The sequence below is a fragment of the Phyllopteryx taeniolatus genome, chromosome 2, assembly GCF_024500385.1.
Source record: "Phyllopteryx taeniolatus isolate TA_2022b chromosome 2, UOR_Ptae_1.2, whole genome shotgun sequence".
NCBI lineage: Eukaryota > Metazoa > Chordata > Actinopteri > Syngnathiformes > Syngnathidae > Phyllopteryx > Phyllopteryx taeniolatus.
The window spans coordinates 6,735,755-6,753,384 of record NC_084503.1 but is presented as its reverse complement, the minus strand read 5'-3'; the positions used below and the strand labels follow the sequence as shown (position 1 = coordinate 6,753,384).

At 48.1% G+C, this 17,630-nt stretch overlaps 1 protein-coding gene across 7 annotated transcripts in view; it reads left to right on the top strand.

Moving 5' to 3' along the window:
• The first annotated feature begins 5,718 nt into the window (after positions 1-5,718).
• Positions 5,719-17,630, top strand: part of fhod1 (formin homology 2 domain containing 1) — a 32,632-nt gene continuing 20,720 nt past the window's right edge. For 6 of the 7 annotated variants that reach the window (XM_061757177.1, XM_061757156.1, XM_061757146.1 and 3 more), the window contains exons 1-3: positions 5,722-5,964; positions 9,097-9,203; positions 12,460-12,524. In XM_061757177.1, the coding sequence (XP_061613161.1) occupies positions 5,800-5,964; positions 9,097-9,203; positions 12,460-12,524 (337 nt within the window). In that variant the 5' untranslated portion in view covers positions 5,722-5,799. Of the gene's footprint in view, positions 5,965-9,096; positions 9,204-12,459; positions 12,525-17,630 lie in introns of all 7 variants that reach the window. The other variant, XM_061757184.1, reaches the window with a different exon arrangement.

Below are 17,630 nucleotides of genomic sequence, written 5' to 3'. Positions count from 1 at the left end.
ACAACAACAGTACATACACAGGACACACAAACTACAATAGAAATAAGTACACAAATGCATCACATTGACACACACACAAACGTAAGTCGGAAGGGGGACACATGAGTGCGTGTGTTTGTTTGTGTGTGTGCTTAGCGAGAGGAGAGAGAAGTGAAAAAAGAGGAAGTGAGCTGTTGCAGGGTGGGCACACTTCCTGCGGGGGAGGGGCCTCCTCCGCCGCCGTCAATCACACCTCATCGTCTCACTATCGCAACACACATCTGCCTCGTGCACACGCACGCGCACACCCACACAGTATGTGCGAGTCTTTCGTGTATGGATGTGTGTGTGTGTGTTTGTGTTGTGTGTGTGAACTGTTTGTGTGAGTGGGCCCGTTGTGGTTGAATGTGTGAGTCCTCTGTGTGTACCCACTTTGTGTGTGCGCGTGTACATGTGCGAATATCCTCAATGTGTGTGCACGTGTGTGTCACCTTTAACACACACACATGCATATGTTAAACACTCAGAATTATTCACACAGAGTGGACACACACACACACACACACACACACACACACCAAGAGCGCACAAATCTATGATTAGGTGAATCCACGGGTGCCGACGCGCGACGATGCGGGGTTCCGCCGCGGGCGGCCCGCGGTCTGGTCTCGTTGCAGACGGCTCCGTGAGGCGTTATTAGGAATTGCATTTTATGTATGACAAGCGTCATAGAAATAAAGTTTGAAAGCCAAATTGGCAAAAATGCGTGCGTCACGGGTGACTTTTGTTTTCTTTCGGTACCATCTGGAGCGTGTGTGTGTGTCCATGTGTGCGTGTGCGAGGCTCGCATCAGCTGATGCACGGCGGGCTCGCCGGTTAAGGCGCTCGCATCACAAGACGAGACTAACGGAGGAAGTGGCGCAAACCACTTCCCGTTTTTCACGGATTCCTTTTTTTGTGCCGAGTCACAGGGACCCTTTTCAAAGGCAAACACCTCGGAAACCTGCCCGGTCGGGCCTGATGATGTCATCAAGGGGGCGTGGCCTCAAACTCGTTTCCCTCCCGCGTGCGCATTCCTGAGGCGATCGGCCACGGACGTCCGCGTGCGTCGTAGCGCGTAATCCCGGCTGCCGTCTTAATCCCGCTAACGTGCGGCTAACGAGCCAGCGATTAGCCGGCAACAGAGGCGCGTTTGTCAGCTCGACCTTTCCATTTGCTCGCGGCCTGCGCATGTGACTCATCTGAGGCTAACACCTCCACTAGCCAAAACCTCCGCTTGTCGCCGATGTGCTAGGGTTCAGCCGAGGGTCGCGCCTGGTTCACGCGGGGGTCAGCCGTGCGATTTACAATCACGTGGCCATCGGGAACGTGCTAAGAAGCATGTAGCGTTAGCCGCGTCATACGACACACCGAGAAACGTAGTGAATGCGTTCATAAAAACATTGTATTAGACACATACGATAATATTAATCATGTAGCAATTGCCACGGGGATTTAGGAGTGAGGCAACTTGAGAGTTTTGGGCGTTACGATGGGATGAGTCACGTGAAGAGTCACGTGGTGAGTCAAACGAGTCACATATAAGTCAAACGGTGACTCACATGGTGAGTCATATGAGTCACGTCTCAAGAGTCATATGGTGAGTCACATGGGGAGTTCATGGCGAGTCATGTAGTGAGTCACGTGTCAAGAGTCATGTGGTGAGTCACATGAGTCATGTAGTGAGTCACAAGGTGAGTCGTGTCGGCAGCAACCTGGTGAGTCGCATGAGTCGTGGTCAGCCACAGGGTGAGAGTCAAATCGTGAGTCAAACGAGTCATGTGGTGAGTCTCACGTTGAGTCGTGTCGGCAGTAACGTGATGAGTCGCATGAGTCGTGGTCAGCCACAAGGTGAGAGTCAAATCGGTAGTCAAATGAGTCATGTGGTGAGTCACATGAGTCATGTAGTGAGTCACAAGGTGAGTCGTGTTGGCAGCAACCTGGTGAGTCGCATGAGTCGTGGTCAGCCACAGGGTGAGAGTCAAATCGTGAGTCAAACGAGTCATGTGGTGAGTCTCATGTTGAGTCGTGTCGGCAGTAACGTGATGAGTCGCATGAGTCGTGGTCAGCCACAAGGTGAGAGTCAAATCGGTAGTCAAATGAGTCATGTGGTGAGTCACATGAGTCATGTAGTGAGTGACAAGGTGAGTCGTGTCGGCAGCAACGTGGTGAGTCGCATGAGTCGTGGTCAGCCACAAGGTGAGAGTCAAATCGGTAGTCAAATGAGTCATGTGGTGAGTCACATGAGTCATGTAGTGAGTGACAAGGTGAGTCGTGTCGGCAGCAACCTGGTGAGTCGCATGAGTCGTGGTCAGCCACAGGGTGAGAGTCAAATCGTGAGACAAACGAGTCATGTGGTGAGTCTCATGTTGAGTCGTGTCGGCAGTAACGTGATGAGTCGCATGAGTCGTGGTCAGCCACAAGGTGAGAGTCAAATCGGTAGTCAAATGAGTCATGTGGTGAGTCACATGAGTCATTTAGTGAGTCTCACGGTGAGTCGTGTCGACAGTAACGTGGTGAGTCGCATGAGTCGTGGTCAGCCACATGATCAGAGTCAAATCGTGAGTCAAATGAGTCAGGTGGTGAGTCACGATTTAAGTTCTTTAGGCCACGCCCCTTAAAGGCCCATAGTTGTTGCTGTGCCTACTGACTCATAACATGCAGTGATTACACCTCATAAAAAACGTTTATTTATTATCATTAGTTTGAAACAAAACAAAGAACATGGAACAAAAATATGTCTTTTTTAAGGTATCACTATCAAAATTTAAGAACAGGAGGTGCTGCGGAATGAACAGGACGTGCCCCAAAAGTTCCCAAATTTTGTGATAAAGCTTTCACAAATGCGACTTTTTCATCTTTTTTTTTTTTTTTTTTCTAAAAACACACAGCAAAAATGGCGTTGTTTTTCAAGGTATCACAGTAAAATACGAGGACAGTGGGACAAATCAAAACATGTCCTTTCAGATAAACTAATGAGCGACATTTACTTGACAAAGTCCAAAGTATTTGTTCTTTTTGTTCACTTCTGCTTTCTTAATCTCCCCCTTCCCAACCCAAAGCCCCCAGAGTCCATGTTGGGGTTCAGCCAGCATCCAACAACACCAGCCGCCCCCTCGGCCCCCTCGCCCCCCTCGGCCCCCTCCCCCCGCTGGCAGCTCTCCGCGTCCTGGGGAACCTCGGCCCCCTTTTTTCTCCGTTTACTCTGGAAGGCCGCAAAAGGCAGCGAGACGTCGACCGGGGACGGCCGGACCCTCCGAGGCTGGACCCCCGTCACCTGACCTCGCGTGACCTCAGCGTCAAGAAGAAATATGTCCATATGTTCCCGGACATCATGTAGTCGTGTGTTTCGAATGTGCATGTTTGTGTGTGTGTGCGTGCGTGTGTGACGTCAACACGAAGAAGAAATATGTCCACGTCTTTCCCTGACCTTTGACATCTTTCATATACTGTATTTAATGTGTGCGTGTAAGTGTGTTTGTGAGTGTTTAGCGCGTGTGTGTGCGCGAGAGTTTGTGCATGTGCACGTGCGTGCGTGAGTGTTTAGTGTGTTGAATGTGTGTTTAAGTGTGTTCGTGTGCGCACACGTGACGTCAACATGAAGAAGATGAAGAAGAAGAATTTGTCCACGCGTGTCTCCCTGGCCTCATCCCAACATCCGAGCAGGTCAAAGTTCAATTTTCGGGCCGAGTCTCGGCGCATGCGCCTCAACCAACTTTTGACTGTCACCTCGAAAATCAAATTTTGTCCAAAAGGGAGAGTAAGTTTTTTTTTTTTTTTTTTTAAAGTGCTACAATTATATATTTTTTGAATGCACAAATATTTGATGGAGAATCCAAATAAGAGAAAGTCCTGAGGTAGTAGTGTTGTCGTACTTGGAAAACTTGCGCCTTGACGTTGGAAGAGTGAGCGGACAGCGCCCTCTCGTGGCGACTAAGCGAGTCTCTTTTGGAGCCGACGCAAGGGATCCATTTGCACGCGAGATGTCGCCACCGCGTTATTCTGAATCCCACGGAGCGTTCAAGGGCTCTCGAATTTTTGAAGTCTGCCGGGGCCGCACTCGCAAACATTTCCAGACACGAGCGTCACGCTCGCAAACTTGGATTGGGAAATCACACCACAATTAAGCAATTAAGACTTCAACCTTATTTCCCAAAAGTGCCACGTCACAACAGGACGGCTATCTCCACATTCGCAACCAAAACAAGAGCAAATGGGACTAAGATGAACATTTGAAAGCACCTGGCGATAAGTTCACAAATGGTTTTGCTTCTGACACTGAATTGTCTTTATTCATCGGGTGAACACAAATGTGTTTCGATTTCGCTTGGAAATTTGGGGAAGCTCGAAAAGCTCCGGGACTGAGCGACACGACAAAAAAAGATCACAATTCATTTGTTCATTTCAACCCATCTCGGTTACGTCACCATGTTTTTGATATTGTTTTTCAACTTTTTTAAATGCCAGTTTGAAAGCACCTGCACCAAAGACGGGACGTGGAAAAAACGTCAACAAATTTTACCCAACCCCGAAATGTTTTAGCAAATATAAAATAACAATTTCCAGTCTTGACGGAGACATTTAAGACATTAGACATTTAATCGCCCTAACAGAAGCAAGATGTTAGAAGTTCTTAGGGGTGTGGCAACACCCCTACTTTGCATGCTGCCCCGCCCCCTTTTTCACTTTATCAACAACATCTTCTGAAAAGCACTGACCTTCCTTCAATGATTCAATGTTTTTCGATTATTCATTCTAATAATATAGCTACGCACAATAGTATATATGGATTTATTTCCAACAGTCTCTTTGTCTTCCTTTCATAGCACGTTCGCACGCGCTTCGCTCAGCTTCCAGTCGCGTTCAGCGCCATATGTGGCGATTTGCTTTTTTGTCCAATCAGCTTTCAGGTCCTATCTGTTGCCATGTAAATGTAATCTGCCCAAGGCCTTCAGAATCCCAATTGTTTGTGTCAACCAAGTCAAACACCCTTGAAATGGTGTAACCAATCAGATTTTGGATTCGGCACCGCGCGCCTTCACACAGGCCGAGTCCCATTGGTGTTTTTCCTCATCCTCCGATCGGTTCGGCTCAATATGCGCCTGCGAATTGAAAAGACGGCCGGGTGTATTTGGTCACCGCTGCCCTCACCCTTACCCTAATCACGAGAGCGAGGTCTCGTATAACCCAAGGTCTGTGTTGCATCACCTTGATGACGTCATTTTCAAGCGCCTCTGGGGGCGTCTCACCTGAATTAAAAACAAAACAAAACTTGATTGACCATATTCAATGTACAAACAAAAGCAGCCAAACAGACGACACATCGAAGAGTACAGCAGAGGAGCCAGGAGGATTTGAAATGAAAACACAAACGAGCAGTTTGACACCTGAGCGTGCGTGATCGAGGAGCGACATCCGGTGGTCGTTGAGCCTCTTTGCCTTCAGAATAAAAGTGTGATCCAACAGGAGCCCAGCTGGAAAGCTCAACTGCCACTTCCGCGTGACAGGAAGTGACAAGTTGAAACCTTTGTATGAAACAATGCAAAAACTATAATTTCGATTTTTTGGAGCACTTGAGCTCAACAGATAGGTTTGGTTTCCGGTTGGGCGAGTTGACGCTGCTATTGTTTTTTTTTTTGTTTTTCTTGTTTTGAAGGGCGCAAGCGGAAGTCGTCTCCCTTAGTGCGGCGCGCTTGTGTCGTGTTGATTTAAAGGCCACTCGCGTCGGCTGGCGCGGCCTCATTTTCGCACGTTGACGCACCCGCGGCAGACGTCGTCGGCATGTCTGCGGTCACCTGCAGCGTCCAGTTCCTGCTGGACCAGGATCCTTTCATCTGTACCAACTTTCCGGAACCTCGGCGGCCTCCCTGCCTCGACGTGGACCAGAACGCGCCGCTCGCTCAACTGCTTCCGGTCGTGCACAAGCTGCTGGACGCGCCCCTCAAGGTGAGCGAAGCAGGTGGCGACGTCAGCCGTTCAAGCAAAGTCCGTTGACCAATGACGTCGGTTAGCGCGACCAATTCCGCTCCACTTTCAAATCCACCCGTCAACTTTGTTGACTGGCAAAAGACTCAAGCAAAACAGCCATTAAAGTTAATTCAAGCATTTTCTTCAATGGAGTCAGCGTCTTTCCGAGTTCAGATTTGCTAGAAGACAGAAGATTTCTTTTGAGGGTTTTAAAATTTATTATTGGTCGAAAACATTGTAGAAAATGGCACTTTTTTTAAAATTTTTGATAAAATAAAAATCGCTCTTTAGGTATTAGGGAGCACACGGCCACACACAGACACGCACTCAAAAACGCACGCACACACACATGCGCAACCACACACGCTCATAACCACAAGTTACTACACGCACGCACAGAACCGCGCACACATACAATGATACACACACCCATAACCACGCACGTCTCCACAGACACGCACACAACCACACACACTCATAACCATACACAAGCACACACATTACACATGACTACACACACGCACATTTATACAGATAAGCACACACACACACACGCACACAATTAAATACACACACTCTCACCTACTGTCACATCCACACAATCTAGTTCACACACCCGCACACAACCATGCATACGTGCACACACACCCACACGCAGACACACACAAGTGCCACGTCACAACAGGACGGCACACATGTGACTGTTTGTTTGTTTTGATGTGTATGCGTGTTTATTGTGTGGATGTGTGTATTTTCTATTTGTATTGTTTGCCTGCGTGTGTGGTAATGTGTATTTGTGTGTGTGTGCGTGCGTGTAGTGTACGTACGAATATTGTTTAGCGCTTCCGGTACGTTCTGGACCTCTCCGCGGCGTGAAGAAGGAAAGGGGCGGAGCTTGAAGCGAGCGCACGTATCTGTAAGCGTGCCGTCTTCCTGTCACCGTGGCAACAGGAAGGCGTTCTTCGGCTCCCTCGCTTCTGAAGGAGCCGCGCGCCGCCCGGGCCTTTATTGTGAAAGGGGCGGAGCTCGGAGTGAGCGAATCCTCCGTGAGGAATGTGGACCTACCGCAAGACTCGCACTTCCTCTCCACAACCTCGCACACTCCCACAGCACGCTCATGTGTACGCCTGTACGTATGTGCGTGTGTGGTTTTGAGTGCACTTGTGTGTTTGTATGTATGTGGGTCTATATGCACTTGGGCTGCCAAAAAACGAACCGGTCACCGATTATTTTGCCGATTAGTCTACAAATCGGATCGCGTCGCTGGCGCTGGGCCGAACCCACCTATGTCCAAATTTGGTCACGTTGCATATTTTTTCCGGTGTTGAAAATGGCTTGCTCTCTTTGACGATTAATGGCACAACATACATTCCGTTTTTCGGTTTTGGAGGCACGAGGATTCCGCCCGACGTCCTCGATGTGTAAATTGTGCCGCTCTCATACGACCATCGTTAGCTTCCAGCTTGACGTGTGCGCAAGAGATAATGAAGGTCATTTGTAACCTTTATTTATCCAGCTACAACAACAGTTTCTTATTTATAATGTGGCTCTGGACATTCAACTTTTAATCAACTTTGCGGCTTGTAGCAGAATTCCTGACATGGTTGTACATGATTGTGCAAATTAAATGAAGGCGCTACTCTGGCCTTGAACATTTTTAGCTGTAAATGTTTATTGCACTATTGCACTGAACCAAAAACTATGCTCAGTCATGTGCCATCACGAGTGAACTGGGAATAACCTTTTGTAGGCAGAAGTTTTGTCAATTGTTCTTTATTAATAGCACATGACAAACCTCGTGAAAGTCTACTGAGAAATGAGCAAGTTCTGATTCCTTTTCAGTGTAGGTGCATCACATTTGATCGGAACGTTGCCCCTGCCAACATGGCCGCCACGTAGGCACATCGCTAACGGCCTGCCGAGCTGCTATTTATATCTGTGCTTCCTACGTGACATCAAACGCATAACCTGTGCGCTGAGGCTAAAGAAATCGTCATCGGTCGCCTCACGTTAACGTTCATAGCTTGAAGCAAGTAGCTCACACCTGTTGACGCTAAAATTAGCAGCTAACCGGCCGAGCTAAGAGCGTACCAAAATGACCGTCGCCTCTTCATCAGATGAATCGAATCGAAGTTGAATCGAATCGAAGTCGAATCAGCCGCGACGTACTGCCGCAAAAGGCGCGTTCGGTCTCGCGGGTTTTGAGTCGCGTTCCTCGTCAGTATTTCTGGCGGACCGCTCGAGCTTTCCGGTGCCGTCGCCGACGCTTGCGGCCGCGACGTGCCGTAGCGGTCGTCCGTTTTGGCCGCGACGCACCCGGAAGAGCTACGGCGCGTCGCGGCCGGAAGCGGACAACGGGCGGCTCGTGAGAAGAAAAACAAAGCTTCAAAACAACAACAACAACAACAACAACCATGTCGCCTATTCAATTAATTGTTGACGATTTTGATCATAGACGTCGTCGTGACTAGTTGACTAATCGTGGCAGCCCTAATATATACGTGTGGGTGTGTTTGTATGTATGTATGTATGTATGTGTGTCTAGGAACACGTATGTATCTACCCGTGTGTACGTGTGTGTGTCTTATACATTTGTTTGTGTGTGGGTTAGTGTTTTGTGTATTTGTGTGCTTGTGGGTGGGTTCGTATGCATGTGTTGTTTGTGTTATTTGGGTATCTGTATATTTGTTTGTATGGGTTTGTATTTCAATGTGTGTGTGTGTGTGTGTGTGTTGGGCGTGTGTGTGTTTGTGTATGCATGTGTGTATATCAGTATATACAGTATACATTATCTTCTTACATGTGCAGTACTTTTTTTTTTTCTATTTACATTTTAGTTGCTTAATATTTTAATAATTTTGTATTCTGTTAGCTTGCAGTATGTGAATGTTATTTTAAAATATATATTTTTTAATTTTTTATTTTTTTATTTTTGAAATGTTTTTTTTTTTTTTTACATCGTCCAGTGTTTGTTTGTTTGTGCCGTGTACTTGAATGTGTGTACTGCTGCTGCCAACAATGTGAATATCATATCTTATTTTATCTTGTGCGTGCGTGTGTGTGTGTGTGTGTGTGTGTATGTGTGCGTGCGTGCGCGCGTGCGAGCGTCAGTTGGAGGAGTGCACGTTGCAGGTGTCTCCTCAGGGGAACTACTTGGACTTGGACTCGTCACTGGCGGAGCAGCACGACGAGCTGGAAAACTTCTACCAGGACGTCGCGTAAGAAGCCGTGCCTGCCGCCGCACTGCCCGCAATCCTCTGGCGCACGCGTGCACACGCTCGCCATTTCCATGGCGATGACAGTGTACAAACGAGAGCGGTGCCTTGACTCAAGAGTGGCCCACTTTGCCAGTGTTTCCCAGATGCTTGCACAACTCGCAAGGAGCTGCTGTAGCCCGCACTCACACGCAGACCGGGCCACGCCCCTGAAAGGCACACATCCGACACACCAATACTGTACTACACTTTGTGGGGTCATTACCTTTTAGAAAAGCCATTGTATTGGGGGGGGGGGGGGGTAAGACTTTCCCTCTAAAATCCCATTCGCTATTCGTATTGAAATTGTCGAATGATTACTGAATCACAATCGCATTTTAGCACAACAAATAAGAAATCTAATGTGATAATTTAAAATCTGAATTGAAAAAGATCTATTAAAGCGGTGAGAGAGGACGCGGGCACGTTTTGACTGTCGACTGGTGCGTTTTAGCTCCCGCGTCGTCCGCACAGCAAAGTTTTTCTTTTGACTTTAAAATGGCTGACTTTAGCGAGGATCCCTCGCCATAGTTTGGCCACGGGTAGAAACCCGGCCTGGTCCGTTTTGCGCTCGTCGCCGTTGCCGTGAACCCTCGCGGGTCCTCGCCTTTCTGGCTAGCCTGCTGTCTGGCTAGCTGCTCTCGTCATCGTTCAACATGCTGCGGTCGCCCCCCTCCAGCGACACTCTTTTTCGCCATTTTTTTTCCGTGCAGCTTGTTGGAGCTCGGCGAATGGAAGCCTCCTTCACCATAAAACTCCCCCCCCCCCGCCCCCCTAAAAACTTTCCTAGCCAGAGTTTCCGACAAGATATTTGTATATAGATGTGTGTGTGTGTGTGTATATATATGTAGTATACATATACGTAGTCTCTTCAGCGTGTCCTGGGTCGTCCCCGGGTTTTCCTCCCGGTGGGACGTGCCCGGAACACCTCACCAGGGAGGCATCCGAATCAGATGCCCCGGCCACCTCATCTGGCTCCTCTCGATGTGGAGGAGTAGCAGCTCTACTCTGAGCTCCTCCCGGATGACCGAGCTTCTCAGCCTATCTCTAAGGGAGAGCCCAGCCACCCTGCGGAGGAAACTCATTTCGGCCGCTTGTATCCGGAATCTTGTTCTTTCGGTCACGACCCACAGCTCGTGACCATAGGTGAGGGTAGGAACGTAGATCGACCGGTAAATCCACAAAACTCATGTAGACTGGTAGGGCGAACTCCCATGCATCCCCGAGGACCCTGCCGAGGTTGTAGAGCTGGTCCACTGTTCCACGGCCAGGACGAAAACCGCATTGCTCCTCTTGGATCTGAGATTCAACTTTCAGACGGACCCTCCTCTCCAGCACCCCTGAATAGACCTTACCAGGGAGGCTGAGGAGTGAGATCCCCCTCAAGTTGGAACACACCCTCTGGTCCCCCTTCTCAAAAAGGAGGACCACCACCCCAGTCTGCCAATCCAGAGGCACTGTCCCCGATGTCCACACGATGTTGCAGAGGCGTGTCAACCAGGACAGCCCCACAGCATCGAGAGCCTTTAGGAACTCCGGGCGAATTTCATTCACCCCCGGGGCCTTTCCACAGAGGAGCTTTATAACCACCTCTGTGACCTCAACACCAGAGATGGGAAAGCCCACCTCAGAGAACTCAGACACTGCTTCCTCATGGGAAGGCGTGTCAGTGGAATTGAGGAGGCCCAAAAGCCAGCGTCTGTGATGGGATGGGGCTGTGTTAGTGCCAATGGCATGGGTAACTCACACATCTGTGAAGGCACCATTAATGCTGAAAGGTACATTCAGGTTTTGGAGAAACCTATGCTGCCATCCAAGCAACATCTTTTTCACGGACGCCCCTGCTCATTTCAGCAAGACGATGCCAAACCGCATTCTGCACGTGTTACAACAGCGTGGCTTTGTAGTAAAAGAGTGCGGGGACTAGACTGGCCTGCCTGCAGTCCAGACCTGTCTCCCATTGAAAACGTGTGGCGCATTATGAAGCGTAAAATACCACAACGGAGACCCCGGACCGTTGAACAGCTGAAGCTGTAAATCGAGCAAGAATGGGAAAGAATTCCACCTACAAAGCTTCAACAATTAGCATCCTCAGTTCCCAAACGTTTATTGAACGTTGTTCAAAGAAAAGGTGAAGTAACACAGTGGTAAACACGACCCTGTCCCAGCTTTTTTGGAACCTGTTGCAGCCATAAAATTCTAAGTTCATGATTATTTTCTAAAACCAATCAAGTTAATCAGTTTGAACATGAAATATCTTGTCTTTGTCGTGTATTCAATGAAATGTATGTTGCACATGATTTGCAAATCATCGCATTCTGTTTTTATTTATGTTTAACACAACGTCCCAACTTCATTGGAATTGGGGTTGTATATATATGTCGAGAGACATTTTTTAAGTAAACGCGGCTTGTCAGAATTCAGTAATATGTTATTCTTAGATTGGTTATGATTCAAATTTGAATGTTTGGACTTGGCGTTGGTTGTTTTCCGCACACTCGAATGCACCAGCGGCTTGTTTGTTACCCTCGTGGATGCGTTTGCCCGCGTGTCTATATCGCCGTGCTGTTGTCGCCGCGCGCAAGGAAGCCTTTGGAAGCCCGACCGATGCATTGTGGGAAGCGTAGTGGTCTCTCCCCTGCCGAACGGTCGCTGCCACTTGAAACCCCTCCGGCCTGTTTCCATTTCGAAATGTGCGCGTGTGCATCGTGGCCAAGAAACTGTGCTGACGTTCTCCTTCAGCGTTCGAACAAACGTACCGTCTTTCTTTACCTCCCCTCCCCCCCCCCCCGCCTCCTTTTTCACATTTGCACAATTCCAAGTTTCCGTGTTTCCATGCGCTCATCCTGGCACGCTGGCGTCATGACACATTTTTAGAAACTCAGCTGCCCTTGGATCAACACATACACACTGAAGAAGACGCACAAACACGCACTCGCATACACGCATTCACATCCTCACACACACACGTTAAAGCATCTCGTTCGCAGTACACGCGCACACACTCGCACACAGATTGTCATCTTGGTGTGTGTGTGTGCGCGCGAGCGCGTGTGTGTGAGACAGGCAGTCAGTGAACTTCCCGCGTGTGCTCGTCTTCTCGTTCATATTGAGACTTTTCTTCCGTTTGACTCAACTTGTCATACTGCAAACAAACGTAATATGTGTGTGTGTGTGTGTGTGTGTGTGTGTGTGTGTGTGTGTGTGTGTGTGTGAACAGGAAGGGGAAGAAACCCATCTTGATCCTGAGGACACATTTGTCTGTGCGAGTCCACACCATCCTGGGTAATTATGATTATGATATATCTGATGTTGACCCGACCAATTATTATTATTATTAAAATTTTTTTTTTTTAGGCCAATTCCGATATTTTCCAGAGTAAAATTATGATTCATCGGCTGATGAATTTAAAAAAGATATAATGAATACTATATATATATATATATATATATATATATATTTTTTTTTTTTTTTTGGTCCCTTGTTTGAATGTCATTATTTTTGTCTCAGGTTGCAATGTGTAAAAAAAAAATAAATAAAAATAAAATAAATAAATTTAAAAAAAAAATCTTAAAATTGATTTTTGCCACTTTTAAAAAAGGGCTACTATCGGCCGATCAATTCGGCTGGCCGATTATTTGGTTGGGCCCTAATAATAGTAATAAAAATAAACATAATGCTAATCATAAATTATTCAGATTTTTATGATAATTATTATAGTTGCACTTGATGACATGACTTCTCTAATTGGCCCACTCCCTGCTCAACTTCTCAAGGAACAATTCCGCAGACGTAAACGTCTCTCATAGAAACTCTCTCTCTGACTACTGTACATAAAACTATGGCATCCCACAAGGCTCAGTACTTGGCCCTCTACTCTTCTTTTATAGTGTATTTGTGTGTGTGTGTGTGTGTGTGTATATATATGCTCTTCCTTTAGGATCCATCCTGCGTCACTATGGTATTGAGTTTCATGGTTATGCAGACGACACTCAAATCTATATTCCTCTCACACCTGACGACCACTTACAAATCACTCTCCTTGGATGCCATCACCAGATGGATGTCACAAAACCAGATTAGCTGGTTCTTGGGTCAAAAAACAAACTCCCTTGTTATGCACATCTCAACCTCAGCCTCAAAAACTACAGTTAAAAACCTGGCCATCCGCCGCAACTCTCTTCTCTCCTTCACTGCTCACATTTCCAAAACGGCCGTCTTCCGCCGGCCTGTACGTAACATCGCCAAGATTCGCTCAATGTCGTCAACCCCAAATGCCGAAACGCTCATCCGTGCGTCTGTTTCTTTTCGACTCCACTACTGCAATGGCCTTCTTTCCGGCCTTCCTCTATGCACAACGAATAAACTACAACTTGTACAAAGTAGTGTAAGATTTGACGACATCACTCTTGTCCTTCAGTCCCTACGTCGTCTGCCTTTTCAGGCCCGATCAGACTTCAGACTTCAAGGTCCTACTGCTGGCCTCCAAACGTCGCCCTCCCGTCTCTCACGCCTAATTCCTCCTTAGTATCCCGCCGTTCCCTTCGCTCACAAGACGCTAGCTACCTCACTCTCCCACGTATTCATAAAAAGAAAGAGAGCGAGAGAGAGAGAGATTGGGAAGCAGGGCGTTCTCTTATCGTGCTGGGTTTCCTCTGGAACCAACTTCTTCCTAGTGTTACAAATGCTCCTTCAATCCAGGTGTTTAAAACTAAACTCAAAACACATCGATTCACAAAACGTTCAGACTTGGAATGAGGGCCTCGGAAAGCGGGCCTTCAGTTTCGCCCAATAGCTTTCTTCCCTTTGACGCTCATATATTGTATTCGTAAACTGCACTGATGTATCTGTGCGACAAAACTTCTTTTAGTGTGACGTCGTCTGCGACCAACGATTTTTTTTTTGGGGGGGGGGGGGGATATCTTCAGTGGAGAGTGACATCGGCAACTCTCTGACAGCGCTAGCTCGTTACTAACCATAACTGCTAGCACATTTATTCATCTCATGAGGGGAATTACATTTACAAGCTTCATAACAAAGTTTTAAAAACATTTTCACATGTACCAATCACCCTGTGCTTGTTATGAGTAAAATGGAAACAAGTGGACAAATGAATGTTTACACACACGTACGCACGCAATCGTAATTGTGATGCATGACGACGATATGTGACATCAACTGCGGGAAAGCCCCCTTTTTAAAATGTGTTATTATTATTCCCAGTGAAAGGTTTAGCAGTGGTAATGCGGTGTTTGAGTGGTTTGTGACGGGGTTGTCGCAGTAGAACGTTTACTTCCAACTTAGCTACGGGCTCCTGGTCTGGCTCGCTACGCTAGCTCCCCCATAGCCGTATTCAGCAGAAGGCCACGTGACTTTCTGACAGCTCAGTTTTCTTTGTAAATGTTATCCAAAATGAGGAAGTCCTCCAGTGAAGACGATCCAGAGTCACTGTCCGTTCTGCTTTTGGGAAGGCAACGCCGCCCTTCAAGGTGGCGCCTCAGGGAGGGGCCGTTATTTTTTTTGTAATAGATTAAATTCATTATTATTTGTTGCATACATTGATTATGATTCAGTTACCGGTTTTGGTCGTAAAATGTCGGGGGGGGGGGGGGGAAAGCAAAAATGTTGATTGATTTCCAAAGTAAAAGCAGATGTTTGCAAATATATAATCAGGCTGCTCTCATGGACGATGGCCGACATCGGAGCAACGAGGTCTCTAAACAAGTAATCCATTAAAAACAAGTTTAAAAAAAAAAAAAAAATGTGATAATACCAAGTTACATGAGCAAAGTGACGGTTAGTTACATGGGAGTTACTGTACACGGAGTTCAAGTTGCAGCAGGGTTCATGAGGTCAGTTCCACTTGGTTGCTTTCGTGACAGAATTAGAATTACTGGAAGTTGTTTCGGTTACATGGCGATAAGTTACACTCGGTCACATGACAGAATTGGGTTTCCCGACTGTTGTGTTTATTTATTTATTTATTTATTTTATTTCAAAGACTGCCTCAACTTATCTTGCACGTCCAAATTTGTTTCTTTCTTCCATCTCTGTCGTCCTCGTCTCCTTTTTTTCCCGTTTTGCCACTAACAGGAAATACCAGGCTAACTTTATCAGGACCGCTTCCTGTCTCCACACTGCTAACAACGCTGCGTGCGTGCGTTCATGCGCGTGTGTGTGTGTGTGTGTGTGCCTGTGCGCACGCCTGTGCACCTTTCGCCATCGCACACACACACACACACACACAGTCAGCTGGTGTGTGTTGGCGTCACAAGACTGTTTTAGAACTTTTGAATGTGTCACAATGATGCCTTGCTCACAGCTGCATGCGACACACACGTCTGTGTGTGTGTGTGTGTGTGTGTGTGTGTGCGTGCGCACGTGTAGCCTCATTTTTGCGTGTGTGTGTGTTCCCATTTGTTTGTGTGTCCTTATGTGTTTGCAGCACACCGTGTTTTTGCATGTGTGTCTGTACTGTGTTTTGTGTGTGTGTGTGTGTGTGTGTGTATGGCCCAGCAACATGTGACACACATCTCCCCCCCCCCCCCCCACACACACACACACACAAACACACTAATCGATCTTAGTAAATAAGAAATAACCAATCAGACGTCAGGTGTCGTGTGAGCACTGTTAGCCTTAGCATCTTCGCAGCCAAACAAAGATCAAATATTGGCAAATATTTGTGACGCACGCTTTAGCGAGTGCGGTGGGGAGGGGTGGGCGGTGAGTGTGTGTGTCACCACCAAAGTGTGTGCGTGACTTCGACTGTGTTGGGAATCGTTGAATCATTCGTTTCGCCCTAACCATGAGAAACAATTTCATATCGTGGACTATAAAGTTCATGCTAAGGTCCACTAAAGGTCCCGTTTTAGTGAATAGGGAGTATTCAATTAATCGTATCAGCCCGAGAGTCAAGTATGTACTGTAGTTCCCAATATAAAGTTGCATTAGGAATCGTTCATCATTCCTGACCCACGAATCACGAGGGTGAAGTTCTGCCGGAGGTGGGAGTTGAAACGCCTTCTGACAGGGGATTCCGCCAGACGTTCCCAGCAGACCCTCACAATACGTTTGGGCCTGCCAGGTCGGACCGGCATTTTCCCCCACCATCGGAGCAGACTCACCACCAGGTGGTGATCAGTTGACAGCTCCGCCCCTCTCTTCACCCGATTGTCCAAGACATGCGGCCGCAAGTCCGATGACACAACCACAAAGTCGATCGTCGAACTGCGACCTATGGTGTACTGGTGCCAAGTGCACATGTGGACACCCTTATGCTTGAACATGGTGTTCGTTATGGACAATCCGAGGTGAGCACAGAAGTCCAATAACAGAACACTGATCGGGGGGGGGGGCGTTCCTCCCAATCACGGCCTTCCAGGTCTCACTGTCATTGCCCACATGAGCATTGAAGTCCCCCAGAAGAACGATGGAGTCCCCAGCGGGAGCGCTCTCCAGCACCCCCTCGAAGGACTCCAAAAAGGGTGGGTACTCTGAATTGCTGTTTGGTGCATAGGCACAAATAACAGTCAGGACCCGTGCCCCCACCCGAAGGTGGAGGGATGCTACCCTCTCGTCCACCGGGGTGAACCCCAACGTACAGGCGCCGAGCCGGGGGGCAATAAGTATACCCTTACCTGCTCGGCGCTTCTCACCGTGGGCAACTCCAGAGTGGAAAAGAGTCCAACCCCTCTCAAGAGGACTGGTACCAGAGCCCAAGCCGTGTGTGGAGGCGAGCCCGACTATCTCGTCGGAACTTCTCGACCTCACACACCAGGCTCCTTCCCTGCCAGAGAGGTGACATTCCATGTCCCTAGAGCCAGCTTCTGTAGCCGGGGATCGGATCGCCAGGGTCCCCGCCTTCGGCCACCGCCCAGCTTGCACTGTACCGACCCCTATGCCCTCTCCCACAGTTGGTGAGCCCATGGGAAGGGGGACCCACGTTACCCTTTCGGGCTGTGGTCGGCCAAGCCCCACGGGTGCAGGTCCGGCCAGCAGGTGCTCGCCTTCGATCGCCACCTCCAGGCCTGGCTCCAGAGGGGGGCCCCGGTGACCCGCGTCCGGGCAAGGGAAACCTAGATCCATATATTTTGTTGGTCATAGGGGTCTTTGAGCTCTGCTTTGTCTGGTCCCTCACCAAGGACCTGTTTGCCATGGGTGACCCTGCCAGGGGCGTGAAGCCCCAGACAACTTAGCTCCGAGGATCATTGGGACACACAAACCCCTCCACCACGATAAGGTGACGGCTCAAGGAGGGGTGGTCTCCCGATATCGAAGATATTCAAATTGTACACATCTCATTTTATATCGTGGATTTTTGCAAATCTCGTTTGAAAGTAGTTTCACCTTCTTATCACGGGCGTTACATTCCAGACCACCCCCGCGAT